The sequence below is a fragment of the Parus major genome, chromosome 2, assembly GCF_001522545.3.
Source record: "Parus major isolate Abel chromosome 2, Parus_major1.1, whole genome shotgun sequence".
Taxonomy (NCBI): domain Eukaryota; kingdom Metazoa; phylum Chordata; class Aves; order Passeriformes; family Paridae; genus Parus; species Parus major.
The window spans coordinates 63,532,297-63,547,005 of record NC_031769.1 but is presented as its reverse complement, the minus strand read 5'-3'; the positions used below and the strand labels follow the sequence as shown (position 1 = coordinate 63,547,005).

The following is a 14,709-nucleotide window of genomic DNA, read 5'->3' as shown; positions in this document are numbered from 1 at the left end:
GGGAAAAACATGCAACAGATGGTCCTGCCAATCTAAATTAGATGAAAGTTTAAACCAGTGAAGGACTTCCTGAGAGAGCCATCATCTGCTCACATAAACTGGAGCTTAATGCTGTGCTTTAAGCTCTAAAGGTAAGGAGAATGCTGATATCTGGAGCTGTTGAACTGGGAAAGGAGGGACTGAAATAATTTCTTTTTGGCGTTGTAACACTTCCTTCCTTGGGTACCCTCCTTAATCCTTTTCAGTCACCAGGGTACCTGGCAGGTAGCCTGTGAAGGTTAAATGAGGGAGTCGCAGAAGATGGGGAGAACTTAAGAAGAACAGCAGGAATAAGGGGGGACCCACATAATGCAATAATGCAGTAATGGCTGCATCATGGAGCTGCTGCAGCTCTCACTTTCAACCAAGAAATTTAACTGCATATAAACATCAAGTGCACTCCTAAAAGGTTTAGGTTTAGTATTAAAACATCCCTCATTATCATCATCCTCTTGTTTCCTCACTCTTAAAAATAAGGCCCTTGTCAAATCAATCACTGATTCCTCTTTGTAGTTTAGACCCACTGGGACTGCTCCAGCAAGACAGTATATAATTTTTAATTAAACAAAAATTACTTGGGCAGATGATGTAACTGTTCATTAATAAGTGTGAGAGTTCATCTTGCTGCAGCAGCTCTTTTGAACATATAATGTGAGCGTGCCATAGGCCAAATGTGTTTCAGCCTGGGAGGAACCTGAATCCTTCTCTCAGCACAAGTGAGCTGCTTTGGAGCTATGAAGTAAAAGCAAACGCACACACCTTGTTAGTCACAGCTGGACCATCCATACACCTCTGCATGGAGGGTGGCACCTGGTAAATATCTTGTCCCACCAGACCATGACCGGTGGGTATCTGGTAAATTCCCTGATTCTGGTGGGAAGGCGGCACTTGGTAGACAGGGTCCCGTGCTGAGGCGTGTGAGCTTGGCACTTGGTAGATCTTTTGGTGGCTGAAGGGCTGATTCATCAATCCTGAGCTGGGCATATCCTGGCCAGAAGGAGTGTCCTGGACCACGGGACCTATCAGGAGTTTGACACGGTTGCCTGGGACGATGCCTTGCCGGCCGTGTAAGGAGCAGAGCCACCATCCTTCCAGACCCTCGGTGTTCTGCTCTATCACCGTCAGGATGTCTCCCTTGCGGAAGGCCAGCTCTTCTGCACACTCAGGGACATTGTCATACAGGGCTCTTGCCATGAGATTCTGTGGAAAAACAAAAGGCAAGAGCAGCAAATCAACAAACAAGCCAGAATTTTCCTATATCTTCAAGCACATTCTAAGTGATAAGAAATAAGAACTGAATTTAAAAAATAAGTGTGCCGGGAATCAAAATAACATGGACAACCATACAGCACAGGATTCCTCTGTCCCAAGTTGGAAAAATGAGAGCTTATGCATTAGCTACACTGCTAGTGAGAAATCTTCCAGCAACAGTGGGTCAGATAGAAGCTCTTTATATGGCCTAGTCACCTGAACAGACAGAAAGTCAGGAGAGTTCTGCTCCTGCCACTGAGGAGCTCTTCCCATGAATGAAGGGCTTGTACCTTCATCTCTTGACATTCATTTCCCTATAAACGTGTTCTGTGTACTGCTACAGTCAGCTAGCAGCCATTAAAAATAAACTTGAACAAGACTCACAAGGAGTGAGTAATCCAGAGTAGTGTTTTCCAAACATTTTTATATTTGTGGGGTCCCAAAAGACTTCCCATGGAGATGCAGACCCCATTAGTGTAAAGACAGTGGCCTGGCTTTTTTTAGCTGACACCTGCACGTGTCTTAAAGTGATGGATCTGTAGACCACCTGGTAAGAAAAGCTATCTAAAATACAAATTGACAAAATGTCACAGGTTTTGAGCCACGATGCTCATCTTTGCATGTAGCTTTGTGCCTTTTCACTCTCTGCAAACTTCTTCAGGGGCACAGCACAGCAGTAGCTAAATGGTAAAACACTTCCTCCTCTGCTGCCTCAAAACCACCACCACAATAAAAAACCCTCCAAAACAAATTCAATGAATATGGTTCCTCTTGAGTTCCACCCTTTGTAGAAAGAAGTAATGTGCCCAGTGACCCCAGGAGGGGTCATGGCTTCACCATGAGGATAGCAGTGCCCATCTCTGTGGGTCAAAGAATGCAAGAATGTAGGTATCAACCAGCTCCATAAAGAGCCTCTGTGTATAACTTAAGGGGAGTGTTAGAGCAGCCAAGGAGTGTCTTTGACTTGTGTCAATATAGTTTAAGCACTCTTAGATGCATTTTACTTGATTATGTCAAGTGGAGCAGTACCATTAACACAAGAAACTTCACACAGCTCTACCCCCAAGCTTGTCCTGGCTTCTGTCCTGTTGGGGTTCTACTCCCAGCAGTACCTCTGCTATGAAGCTTTTCAGCCAGCTCTGAGTTGATGTAAGACTGTTGGCTGTGATGTGTTACTAATAAGTACCCCCTCCTCTCACAGATGGAACTACCTGCCTTTCCTCTTTGCAGGCCTCTATGGCACATCCAGTTCTGAATAACTGGCCAAGGTATCCAATGTAAAGTAGGCAGGTTGTCTGCACTAACATTATTGCATCCTTCAAAAAGGCCATGAAGATTTAATTTCTTGGCTCTGGTGATATTTCTAGAGGTGTTGGAAACAACTGCTCCATGACTGCCTGATTTTCAGTGAAGGAGGTCAGCAGAGATGGTTATAATCTAATTGTAAGCACTTGAAAGAATATACAGAGCTCTGGATCTGGAGTGTTCAAGCTGAAATATTTGGATTCAGAGCACAAACTGAAATGGTTCTAATCCACCAAAAAGGATGCAGTTGTCTTAAAGATTTATCTTACCTATGTCAAAAGACTAGCATCAAGTACAGTTTAGTGTTTTTATTTGTCAAATTTATTCTCCTCCTTGGACATATCAGAACTTCTTTTATTTATCATCCCTTACTTGTTTTGTCTTTCCCTGTTGACACACTGATGTTTTCCCATCACTCCTTGAGACGGAGACTCTCATTTGACCTTGCTCAGTGCAGCAGGTTGCGTTCAGGGCTGACTGGTGGATAAGCTCAGATGTCACATAAAAGGTAGGTGAACTTGCATTTCCCAAGACATGCAGTGTTGAAACGGGGTGCATGAGATCAATTTCCTCTTCTCTGAATGGGGGATCAGCTTTCAAATGTATGAGAAACACTGGCTTTGCCTTTCATCAGCATCATTAGTGAGGTCAGTATAAATTAAGCTTTGGCTTGGAAAAGCAGGATTGCCATTTTTAACTCCCTCTGATGTACCTCTACTCAGCTCATCAGTCAACAACACTAAGATACCAGAATACAGATAAGGCAGGGAGCAATTTTTGTCCATGCCTTGGCAGGACTGTGAAACTATTACTTAAGCATGGTCAAAACCAGTGGTCTCTTCTTCAGCACCACCTCTATGGTCTTGCTGCGTCAGCCAGGCTGCTTAGCCGAGTCCATGAAGCTCAAAACAAAAGCCCCTGCCTAATCTGAATATTCAAGTTAATCTCTTATCTTTCCACGTTTCTTTCTAGCATGTCTTTCACAGGGGAAATCTACTAATGGGACTAGAGCCTGTGTAACTTAAAGACGACTTTCACAGAGGAGCTGTTTAAAAGGAGGAAGATTACAGCTGGGTTGGGAAGGCACAAACCAAGCAGGCTAAGTCAATGATAAATGTGTATTCTTCTATACTTTGGTGTTTAAAGGTATTTGAAAAGCTTGATTAGCTACCACAGCAAAGCAATTCTCAGAACAAAGCTGAAATGGTGGTAGAATTAGAGCAGACAAAAGTTCCCATGTGAATTGTTTTTTCCAGTTGCTCATTATCTCTGTCCCAGTGACCTTCTCACCACCTGGCACACAGCACGTTAACACTTTCTGGACGTGCTTCAAGAACTTCTTTGCTGCAAACAGCTTCAGATTCTCATTGTCGGTGTTAACTCAGGCACCAGTATGTGAATTATACTAATTGGTTGCCACTCGTTTCACAGCCATTTCCCCAAGGCCTTTTAAATAGCCCAGAGCCATGCCACCAGCACTAGTCACTGATGGAGCAGTGAAGCAGGCAAAATATTCCTCTAAATAAACACTGGGACCAGAAACACTAAGCCTGTTGCTTTGTGCCAGCAGCAAAGGCACTGCTGTTAAGCAAACCTTCTGTGTTTTCCCTGACTTCATTTCTCCTTCACAGCATTGCTTAGTATGAGCTTCAGAAACAGCGCCACAGACACTTTCATGCGTTAGCAGAATCAGCCTTGAGAAAAATGAAATTGTGACCACAGAAGGAAAGCTTTTAGAAACCACAGAGGTACCTTTAACCTGCTGTGGTGATCAAGATGGAAGCCTCTTACTTTTCCACACATGGAAATAAGTTCTGATCAAAGACATCTTTCAACACTTGTGGGCCTTATCTCCATATATTTGACAAATCTGAATAATTTTGTGACTCCGTGGGCATTGTAGCCCATATATCAATACTCCTTCTCCTTGGTCTCAGCTCAGAGAGTGACAACAGTTATGTGAAATGAACTGGACTTGCTCTCAATAGGCATGGATCTGTCCACTCAACTGGCTGAGAACCGGCACCAAGTAAGCACTAAGATCTGATACCAGGAGACAAAAGCACAACAGTGACCTTTTTGTATCACTAAATGCTAAAAAAACCTTAGCCATTTCCTAGACAAATCAGCATTAGAGAAAGGGAAATTAGAAAATTGTCTTGGCACTTGTTTTCGCAACTGCTAAGTTGCACAGAAGTCCCTTCATATTCCCAATAAAAAGAATAGAAAAACGGAGGGCAACAGATGCAGAACTACAAATTCAAGTTCTTTAAAGGCAGGGGGGAAATTACCTGTTGCTAGAAAGGGGAAAAAAAATTATTTTGCTACAGAAATCAGCTGCACTTCATAAAATGAAGATACTGGTAGCTACCAGCTTCCTTTTAATAAAACTAAGACTGAAAGTGTCTGCTGCTCTCCTTTGGTCCAGTTAAATTAACTACAAGCTAGGTGCAGTGGTGCCCTCCTGACAATCCAGAAGTACCTGTGGTCTCATTGCAGCAGCTCCATTCTCCTGAGCTCCCTGTGCTGTGGCAGCCCTACTTCAAGCAATGAGTGCTTCTCTACAGCTCATGGTTGATTGGAAAGCTCAGTCCAGCTTTTGTGTCAAGCCTCGCTAGCAACACTGGGATGTCTGGAAGTTGAAGCCAGGGTCAGGCCCCCACTGTGTTAATGCTCTGTACAGGCAAAACAAAAAAAAACCCAACTCCAATGTTTGTTCTCAAGAAGCTTAAATTCCTCTTAACCTTGGGCTCATGAGTGTAGTAGAAAGCATCTTATGTAAAATCACTGAAAAACCGGAAGTTTTACAGTCTTCTGTTAAATAAAGTGCTATCTCAGTTATCAGCAGGTCAAAGCCAAAGGCAGCCTGACCCTAATGACTGCTGCCTGGGGATTTTAGCTGGAACATACTGCAGGAAAAGGCTCAGCAGACTCTGCTGATGCCATGTGTCAGAAATTGTCTAAAAGAAATGGCACTGAAATGGATACTCTCTTGATCAAATGCAGATTACAGTGCCCATGGTCCCAACTTTCTACACTGGTTGAGACAAAAGTAAAGCTTTCAAGCTCTCTCTAGGTAAAGCGAGCCTGGGATTTGAAACTTCTGTCTGAGGTTTCCTTTAAAAACATTTAAAGTCCATTAGATAAAAGCTGGAAAGGTGCAATTTGTATTCTCTGCATGCCTTAGATTTTTCTCTCTTTTGCACCTAGGATGCATGACCCAGTAAGCAAAAGATGCTGCACTGAAAACTGTCAGCTGTTCAGAACTCAAACTAAAAAAAATAAGACTCTGTAAACAATTTTTCTTCTCAGATGTTGAAGGAATTACAGGCCAAATTCAGCTGCATAAATGAGGTCCACTACAGAACTGTCAAAGGTATCTACTCTTTCCTCAGCTTACTGCAGCTGATAGCTAACACGTCTGCAGCTGGATGAAGACACATGAAAATACTGTGAAGACCACGATCTGTTTTGGCTGCCTTTCTCTGCAGTGAAATCAAGTGAAAAAACTCTGTAATTCATAGTCTGGAGGATGAAGAGGCTGCTTGTTGATCAGGCTAAGTGACAGAAGAGGGAAAGGGCAAGAGTTAAAGAGAGTAGTGGAAACATCTACCACTTCTGTTAGAGTAAACACACCCAGTGACGTGGGTAGCGAGAGTGTGTGAGGTGCCCACAGCCATGGAAGCAAACTCAGGAATAATAAATTACATGCTAGGAGATTAAACACAATGGTCTCTTTAAGGGCCGAGTGCGGCGGTGCCAAGCTCCCAGCACACGGCTGCCGACTTGACTCCTCTCAGCCGGCTCCACAATGAATGAACGCTCGAGGAAAAGGTTCAACCAACCATAAGCTCAAAGAATTTCTGCTGCATCCCTCAGAGGTGCAATATGAGGATACTGATCCCCGCTCTGTGCGTGGCTGCTGAGGCGTATTGTTTTGTTCGGCTTTGTCTTGTTTTATAATATTGCTTCCTGTGTGTAGAGTTTATGTGCAAACAGGACTGGGAAAATTGCCTCTGCTCTTCACTGAAAGAGGGTGGGACCCCTTTTTTCTATTATTGGACAAACTGTTTCTTAAAATGAGAAACAGCTTCTCTCCTATGTTTAGCTAGCTTGGGAGTAGGAAGGGAGGAACAAAGGAAGGAAAGGTGGGGGCAATGTCTGTGAACAAACCAGTAGCTTAATTTTGGTTAGATCACTTTTAGTTATCCATCCCACTGTATTTTCAATACAGATTTCCATCTTTTAGATTTCTAAAAAATGAATGACTGCTATTCCAAAGCAAACTTAAGCATTTACATACCCTTGTAGGGTTGCATTAGGCCCAACAGTAATGATCTGCCTGTGAGAGAAAAGGATTGTTCTGAAAACCCTGTAAAAAAGTGAGTTTTATTCTGAGATACACAGTTTGCCTACAAGCAGGACTGGTAAAAGAGAAGAAAATTTTAGCTCTATTGTGCCTTCTGACAGAAGGGTTTCAGTGCAAGAGTCATTGGACAGTTTAACTTCGGTTCTTTTCAGCTCCCATCTCCTTTTCGATTTCTCACTGCTACTGCCCCTGAAATAAAGCATTCATTGTGCTGTGTTGGCAAGGAGAGCAACTCTAAAGGCACAGTAGGCAACAGGTCTATCTTTAACAAGCAACCTATCACAAAGGCTACTTAATGGAAGTCGACAGAGGTCACTGAATAAGACATTCAGCTTTGAAAAATGTCTTTTGCTGGTCTGCTTAAACCTGGAGGAAGGCAGTGTAAAGAGCAAAGGCAGTACCTGGTACACAGAATGCTGCACTGGCACGTTCTTAGACAGGTCCCCATGGGCAGTGACATGGGGAGTGAACTATGAAATGGCACTGCTTGGCCATAACAGCCCCCATCCATTTGCAGACCTGAAACAACTCATTGCCAGCAGCAAGCTGTGTGCAGACTTTTGCTCTTTATCTCAAGATGCTGTCTGCAGCTATGCAGAGGAGGCAGGAAATGCTACCACAGCATGTATCAAAGCGCCTCTGCACAACCAGGGTGTCGCAGCTACTGCAGCTTCAGCAGGGGGAAGACCCTGAGCATCCAAGCCAGCATGTGCCTGGCTCTGGGAACCCTGAGCTCCCTTGGCTCTCAGCTAAATCACAAAATAATGAGCCCAGTTGCAAATGCTCACCACGGTAATGCTCCAGTTCACTCCTCAGGCAAAGCCCATAGCTCTACTTTTCAGGCACTCTCTTGCTTTCTAACACCAAAACCCACAAGTTTTTGGTTTAGCGAAGATACTACTCTGGTTAAGCATTGCTCACCCAAACAATTACAAGTCCTGCTGGATGGAAATTAAGGCAGTTTTCCACGCACAGATTTGGAAGACTGGCTTCACAGCTAATGAGAAAGCTATAAGCCAACAGCCTCAGCAGAGCCCGAAGGAGGACAGGTCTTCATCCACCCTAAGTATCCTTTCTCTCTGGTCCTGTTCATCTCTGGATCAGAGGCTGTCAGTCATGCTAAAGTAGACCAAGCTGCCTGGAGGCTGAGATGCGGAAAACTTCTTCCTGCAGGTCAGAGAGGCAAGTGCCTTATTTCAGTGTTCCACCAAGCTGTCCCAGCCCCTCTGTCTGTCTGAGAGACCTGATTTTCACAGTTTGCCCTGGCTGGGACTTCTTGTCTTTGGTAGTGAGACAACTTACACAGAAAGTTAAGGAGGAAAACTAGGAATGTTCCTTTCTTACAGGACCACACTTGGGTAAGCCAAAGTAGGCACTATGGCTGTCATGCCCTGGAATATTTTCACTGCCAGTTTTTGCAGACACAATACTCCACCGAACAGGTAGACAAGCAGTGAGCAGACCAACTAGAACTCAGGCACTTCACACTCCTGCCCAAGATGTTAATGTGGTCCATTGGTTCACCCAAGACTGGAATTCAAATATGACATAAACGTGTGAGAGACTGAAAGTGCTCTGGTCTGAGAACCTTTTTTGCTTGCACCACAACTGCTCCATTTTAAGTAAATAGGAGATATTTGTATATCCCTTTTTTTTTTTTGTAGGTAGTTGGCAAAGTAGTTTGCAGAACTGAGGCACAGCAGTGAACCTGCAGGAGGGAATAGAGCAGAAACCTTGGGAGGAGATCCAAATGCATGTCTATGAAATAAGGAATTAGGAGGCTAGAAAAAGTGGTGGGGGGGAAGTGAAAAAGGAAAAATGTGAAAATGAAGGTTAGAACAAAGATCCTAAGTGGTGCTCTGGTCTGTGTATACAAAATACTTCACTATTCTGCACTGAGTGCATCAGCTTACTGCCATGCCTGATGTTTCACAATGGAAAAGTGAGTTGAAAGGAAAGATTTCTGGCTCTGTATCTATTGAGAGCAACAAAATGATAATTCTACATTGGCAAGAAGGAAAAAAAAAACCCAGGCTGTCTTTGTTTGCTCAGACTGCATTCTTTTGTCTGTTGACTGAGTTTTGGTTTATTGGCTTGCCCAGTTTTATTTCAGTTAGAGGGAGTGAGAGGCATTACAAAGGTAATCACAGAAACATAATATCCTGGATGTTAAACACGGTGTTTCTGACGCTGTGAGGGCTGTACCATATCCCAAACACCGGGTGAATGGCACAGAGCAGGGCAAGTTTAGCAGGAGCTCCCTTTCCCTACATGGCAGCGCCGTGTTTGGCGTGCGCGCCGCGGGACACGGCGGTCACTGCTCCGCTGGAAAGGGACATGGCCGAGGTCAAGCTGCTTTGGCCAGCCCTGGGCAGCACCCTGGCACTGATGCAGGGCACTGCTGGGCTGTCAGCCACCCACCCTGTGCTGCTGCCATCACAGGCGTCACACGCGGTTTGTGAAAGAGACATCTACAGTGAGGCTGATACACTGACCACATATTCCTCTTATTCCTCTGCCCCTGGGCTTTTACAGGAGTGCCAAAATACCATTCTCTTTGCTCCTTCTGGGAATACAAACCACATCCCCTGACTTACCTTCAAGATCTATTAATATTTTGGGAAATTCCACCACACCTAACTCACTAAGCTTTCTGTATATGTTTCACCCTCATAACCGGTTTCCTTTCCCCCCACCCAAGGAAGGGTGTGATCTCGTTCCATGACTTTAAAAGGCCTTTTCAAATCTGTCTGAGGGCTGTGTGCCTTTTGTGACATCAACAGGGAGAGGAAAAAAAAAAAAAAAATCAAGCATGCAAACAATACCCTTAGAGTAAATATGATCTCACTGTGATTAAACCACAGTACATCAGAATCAAAAAGCAGATGTAAAACTTAACCTCTTTCCCTCAGGCAAGCAATTAAAAACTTAATGAAAGGAGATCGGATGTTAAATGCTAAAGAATTGAAGAAGCAGAGCAGAAAGGGAAAAAAAAAAAGTATGGAAAGAAAGAATCCCAAAACGTGTGTTTTGAGTTCTCAGTTTTCCATTTTCTGGCATTTGTGTGCAGTCTTCTCCCAGACAAAGTTTCCTTAAAACAAAAAAACAAACCCAAACCCTCCTTCCAAAATTAACCCTTCCTTCTTCGGCTCTGGGGAAACAATTACAACTTGATTGTCAAGAAACCATACGTAGCTATGTAGACATAGGACCTCAGTATTACTTATTTGTTTGATGTCTTCAGCTTTGAAAAGTATGATTTTTTAAATTATTTTTTTAAAATCTAAAATTTAGGTGAAGTAGGACATGCTCTTCTCCCCTCAAGTCTCTCAAAAAAATTTCATTAGAAGGGAAAGCCACCCAGCTCTGCCAATTTAGTGTCACCATCTGGGATACTACACAGCAGCTACAACTTGGGATGCCCTGAGAGTCCAGCTGTCTAAAGAAAAACAAACTCAGGAACTCTTCTTTCCAGGCTCCTTCCAGGCTCCTTCCAGCTCTCAGCAGGCTGGTGTTACCCATAGCCTGTGAATCAGAATTCCAGGGGAGCCAAGGCTGGCTGGCAGCTGATGCCAGGTCCAGTCAGAGTCATCTCCATTCTACAGGGCAGTGACCATAAGCCAAGAAGCCTCCCAGAACAGCTCCATTTTGGCAAGCTGGGTACGCTTTCTGGGTATGCTTTACACTTTCTGGGTAAGTGTACCCCTGGAGAAGAGGGATGGGGAAGGTGTAGGTGAGTTTTAAGCAGCTCTGGTTACTGTGCTCAGTGTCAGACTGAAACACAACTTCAGTTGTATTCTTGTTTGTGTGAGAGATTGGTTTGGGCAGATCCTGGGCTGCAAACCAAATAAAGCAGTATAAAAAGAGAGACAGAATGCAAAAGAAGATATCTGCTTGTAAATACACCCTTCTATAGCAGTAAAAATTGGTTTATGACCCTAAGCATTTTAACTGGATGTAAAGTCCACAGGACAAGGGCATTCATGACCCTACCTACTGCTAGTTGTATGTTAAACAGAGTGCACACTTCTAGCTGTCTTGCACTTAACCCTTTGGAACAGAAACTTCTTTAGAAAGAGAGTTACTGATTTTTTAATGGTCTGTATCTTCCTCTCTCTGTCTGCAGCTAACTAGGTTATTCACTGAAAGAACTGAGATTTACTTCTAGGCTCCTTCAGCATTTTCTAAGATTTGTTGTTACCAAATGATTCATGGTATTGCTATTGCTAAAATTTTCAACCTTGCTGCTGCTGAGGCCTGCTTAAGAAAGGGCTTCTGATGTGCTGGCTGCATTCCTGTACAGTAAACCCATTCTTATTTATCTTCCTTTTCCAGGCAGGCTGATCCACTCACTCCAAGTGTGAAAAAAGTGTTTTCAAAACCAACATAAAAATGGAAAGGCGAAAATTTGCCTCATCCCTATAGAGAAAAAAATATATACAATTTTTGTCATGCTTGTGTTTCTAGGAGTGTGAACTATAGCTTTAGCAGCCCTGTTTCACGTCAAACACAAGCTACGTCCAAATCTGCTCTGGAAAAATGAGCTCCTTAAAATTAAGACAGTTTCCACTACTGTAATGTCTAGACCAAAAGGCAAAAGAAAACAGGCACTTGCCAAGAGCAAGCTGTGATAATCAGGCAATAATATGCAGAGGCTGCACTGTGAGCTGCTATAAAGTGACCCAGCTTCACTGATGCTGAGAGCTGTGGCCATTTACAGGCAGAAGTACCTAAAGTACCTCTACATGCAGCTTTACCTAGCAGCAGCCTGACTTAATAAACATTGCTCAATACCTGCCATAGATATTATTTTCATAGTACAGTCCCAGATGAGTGTCTGATCAAGCCTACTGAAGGCTTGGCATGAAGCACATTTCAGGGGCCAGAGTACTGCTCTAACAGGAGATGTCCACTGCTTTCATGGATGCTCAGAGAGCATCTCTTATGTAAAGAAGCCTCTTGAGAAGTGACTTACGCATTTGTGATTCCAAATGCCACTCAAGTGGGTTCCTGCAGAGGCGTGTGGACTTTAATGTCCTAAGAAGTTCAGCTACTTGTCTCCATCAAGTGCAGCCAGAAATGGGAACAGTACAAAAATAAGGGTCCTCTACAAATGTTGCAGCCAGGGCAGAGACTGTGTATACACTCCTCTTAGGCACTCATGTTGCTTTAAAAATGGAATTAAACTCTGGACCTTGGGAGACAGGTTCCTAATTGCTGTTGGTATGAATGGGATTTAAGTACTTAAATGCTGTGATAAGTTAGTCCAAATAAAATAAGCACAGCAAAAGTGACTTCACCTTGGCCCTTAAGCAACCTAAGTGCATCTATTGTATGCAGAAGGCGCTCCCATGCCCCTAACACCTTTGATAACAGCAATATGACAAGTAGGAAGCTCTGTGCTCCCGGTTTTCTACTTTTTTGTATGCACTAAATGCACGTGGCCTTGCTGCAATTACTCTGGTACTTATAATGGAGCACAGGTAACACACTAATACAAATTTCTCCTCAGACACCACAGGATAACAAGAAGCCCCAGTTGTTGCAGGGCTTGAGACAGTGAGATTCCAAAGGTGAGTTTGTCTTCAGTCGTAGGAACTGTGCTCCAAAACTTTAACTAAAGTTCCCAATAACACTTCATGAGAATTCTCATGAAGAAGACTATATTCTGCCAAAAAGCAGAGTTCTGCAACCTAAGACAATAACCACTGAAATGTGCTTTCATTTTCCCTTTGCAGAAGATGTTTCCATAAAATCTTACTATTAGACAATTTTCCTGCTCTCTGTTCTGACAGGTCCCCCTTGATGAGGTATTTTGATGGTATGGCACTGTTTGGAATCAGTAGAGTTGAGTCAAGATACCTCAAGGCCAAGTAATAGTCTAGCTTGCAACCTGCAACCCCTAGCAGGACCTTAAAAGCAAGAGTAAAACCCCCAGACAAGTATCTAATGCCTCTTGTACTATCTAGAATCAAACTGAATTGGAACTATCAAAAAAATAAGGAAGGCTGTTCATTTGGTAGTTCTGCTTCCCCATCAAATACTAGGAACTACTGGACAGAGACAGATTAGGCTACCAGTTTCTGATTAAACAGATTTGCAGCTGCATTACTCAGGAGCAGCTGTTAGCATAAGACAGAAGTTTACAATTCAGGCAAAAAACCTGCATGCTGTTGGCTGTAATGCTTTGTGATGGCTCTTCTCCCTCTGGAATAAGCCCTGTAACATCCCTAGGTCTCAGCAGCTCCATCTGTAAAACAGAGTTAAAGGCACTCTGCTATCCTACCAAGACTTTGAATTGGACATGATTGGAGGAGTTTCTCAACTATCCTGGGGTACTGGGGCACTCACCTCTTTAAGTATACAAATATAAATCTACAAGGGGGTGTGGGAGGGGGAGGAGGGCACACAGAGGCTACAGCCAGAGCCTGGAAATGACAGTGGACCTCCAAGCTTTGTGAAGGGGACGATCCTTCTGGCTACAGCTCACTAGTGCTGCTGCTGACTTAGGCCTGACCCTGTTAGACCTCACCCACCTCACCCTGTACATGCAGAGGTGAGAGAAAAATCGTGAAACTTCCACTCTAAACTCATGACAGTAGGAGAGACGGCACAAACTTGGACAGGTTTTCCCTCTGCCACTTTGTTCCTCTCCTACTACATTTTTCAAGTCTTTACAGTTCCTATTTACTTCCAAGTTTGATTGCCACCCTGTGACTGCTGACATACTGGAAAAAAAAAAAAAAAAGTGAAACGAAGAGGAGTGAGGAATAAATGAAACAGAGAGGATTTGGTTAATAAAGTACAGACAGTTCTCCTTTTACATGGTCCAACACTCCAAGTCTTTCATTGCCAGGGTTACAAGCAGCTTTTCACAAGCACTTCTGGTTGGGAATATTGTATTTCTTCCCAGGGACACTATTTTGTTTGTCTTGGCGTGCAGACATTGTAATCAAGTCTATATATTACAGGACTGTGCCTTAGCACAAATGGCAGGAATTTCAAACCCTATTTAGGTTTCTTCCTTGCCCAACAAATTATCTAAAAATAGATAATCAAGACCTCATAGTTTACATCTACGTCATTCTTTTTGGCTTAAATGAGGTAAGGAATTCAGGGGTTTTTTCCTCTCCTCTTTCACTAACTGTTTGGAAGTTCTAGTAAACAGATAAGTCCCCTTTTCTTCCTTCCTTCCCCCTCTTACTTTGTCCTGCATGTGAACAGCCACCAAGCTACAAAAGCCTTGTTATGATAATGTCTTCTCCCTTTTGCTTCTGTTGCACTTTTATTGCCTAAGATAACAGCGTTGGGATTGGTGGCCAGATATACCCTCTCCCATCCACCTCCTTCCCTCCTCACAGAGACCCACTGGTATTTCTGTTGCTACAGAGTACATTGTAGCTGTAACTGCTCCATCCTTGGAATCACAGCCTGGGTTTGGTTTCAGAAAAGGCTGATCCTACCTACCTCCCGGATTACAGAATATGGCAATGCAGTCCTGTGAGAACTTCATGGGATCCAGTTTTGTTTTACATGGAGATTTAGCTCAAAAGCAAGCTGATGTCATCAAAGAACAGAGGTGTTGCCCTCATGCAACTGCACCCCTACTGGTTTCTGAAAGTAGCTTTTAGACCAGTAGGACTAAGAAATGCTCCAAACCAACACAAGTATTTTTTATATTTCACCTTTCCCACCTTTCCATAGCCCAGTTAAAATAACTTCTGTGTTCTCAGGCATTTAAGTAG

At 43.4% G+C, this 14,709-nt stretch overlaps 1 protein-coding gene across 3 annotated transcripts in view; it reads right to left on the bottom strand.

Annotated features, from left to right (window-relative positions):
• NEDD9 (neural precursor cell expressed, developmentally down-regulated 9) overlaps nucleotides 1-14,709 on the bottom strand; it is a 73,652-nt gene that overhangs the window by 20,987 nt on the left and 37,956 nt on the right. For 2 of the 3 annotated variants that reach the window (XM_015619036.3, XM_015619034.1), the window contains exon 2: nucleotides 799-1,239. In XM_015619036.3, coding sequence (XP_015474522.1) covers nucleotides 799-1,239 — 441 coding nt within the window. Of the gene's footprint in view, nucleotides 1-798; nucleotides 1,240-5,077; nucleotides 5,105-14,709 lie in introns of those variants that run through there. The other variant, XM_015619035.1, reaches the window with a different exon arrangement.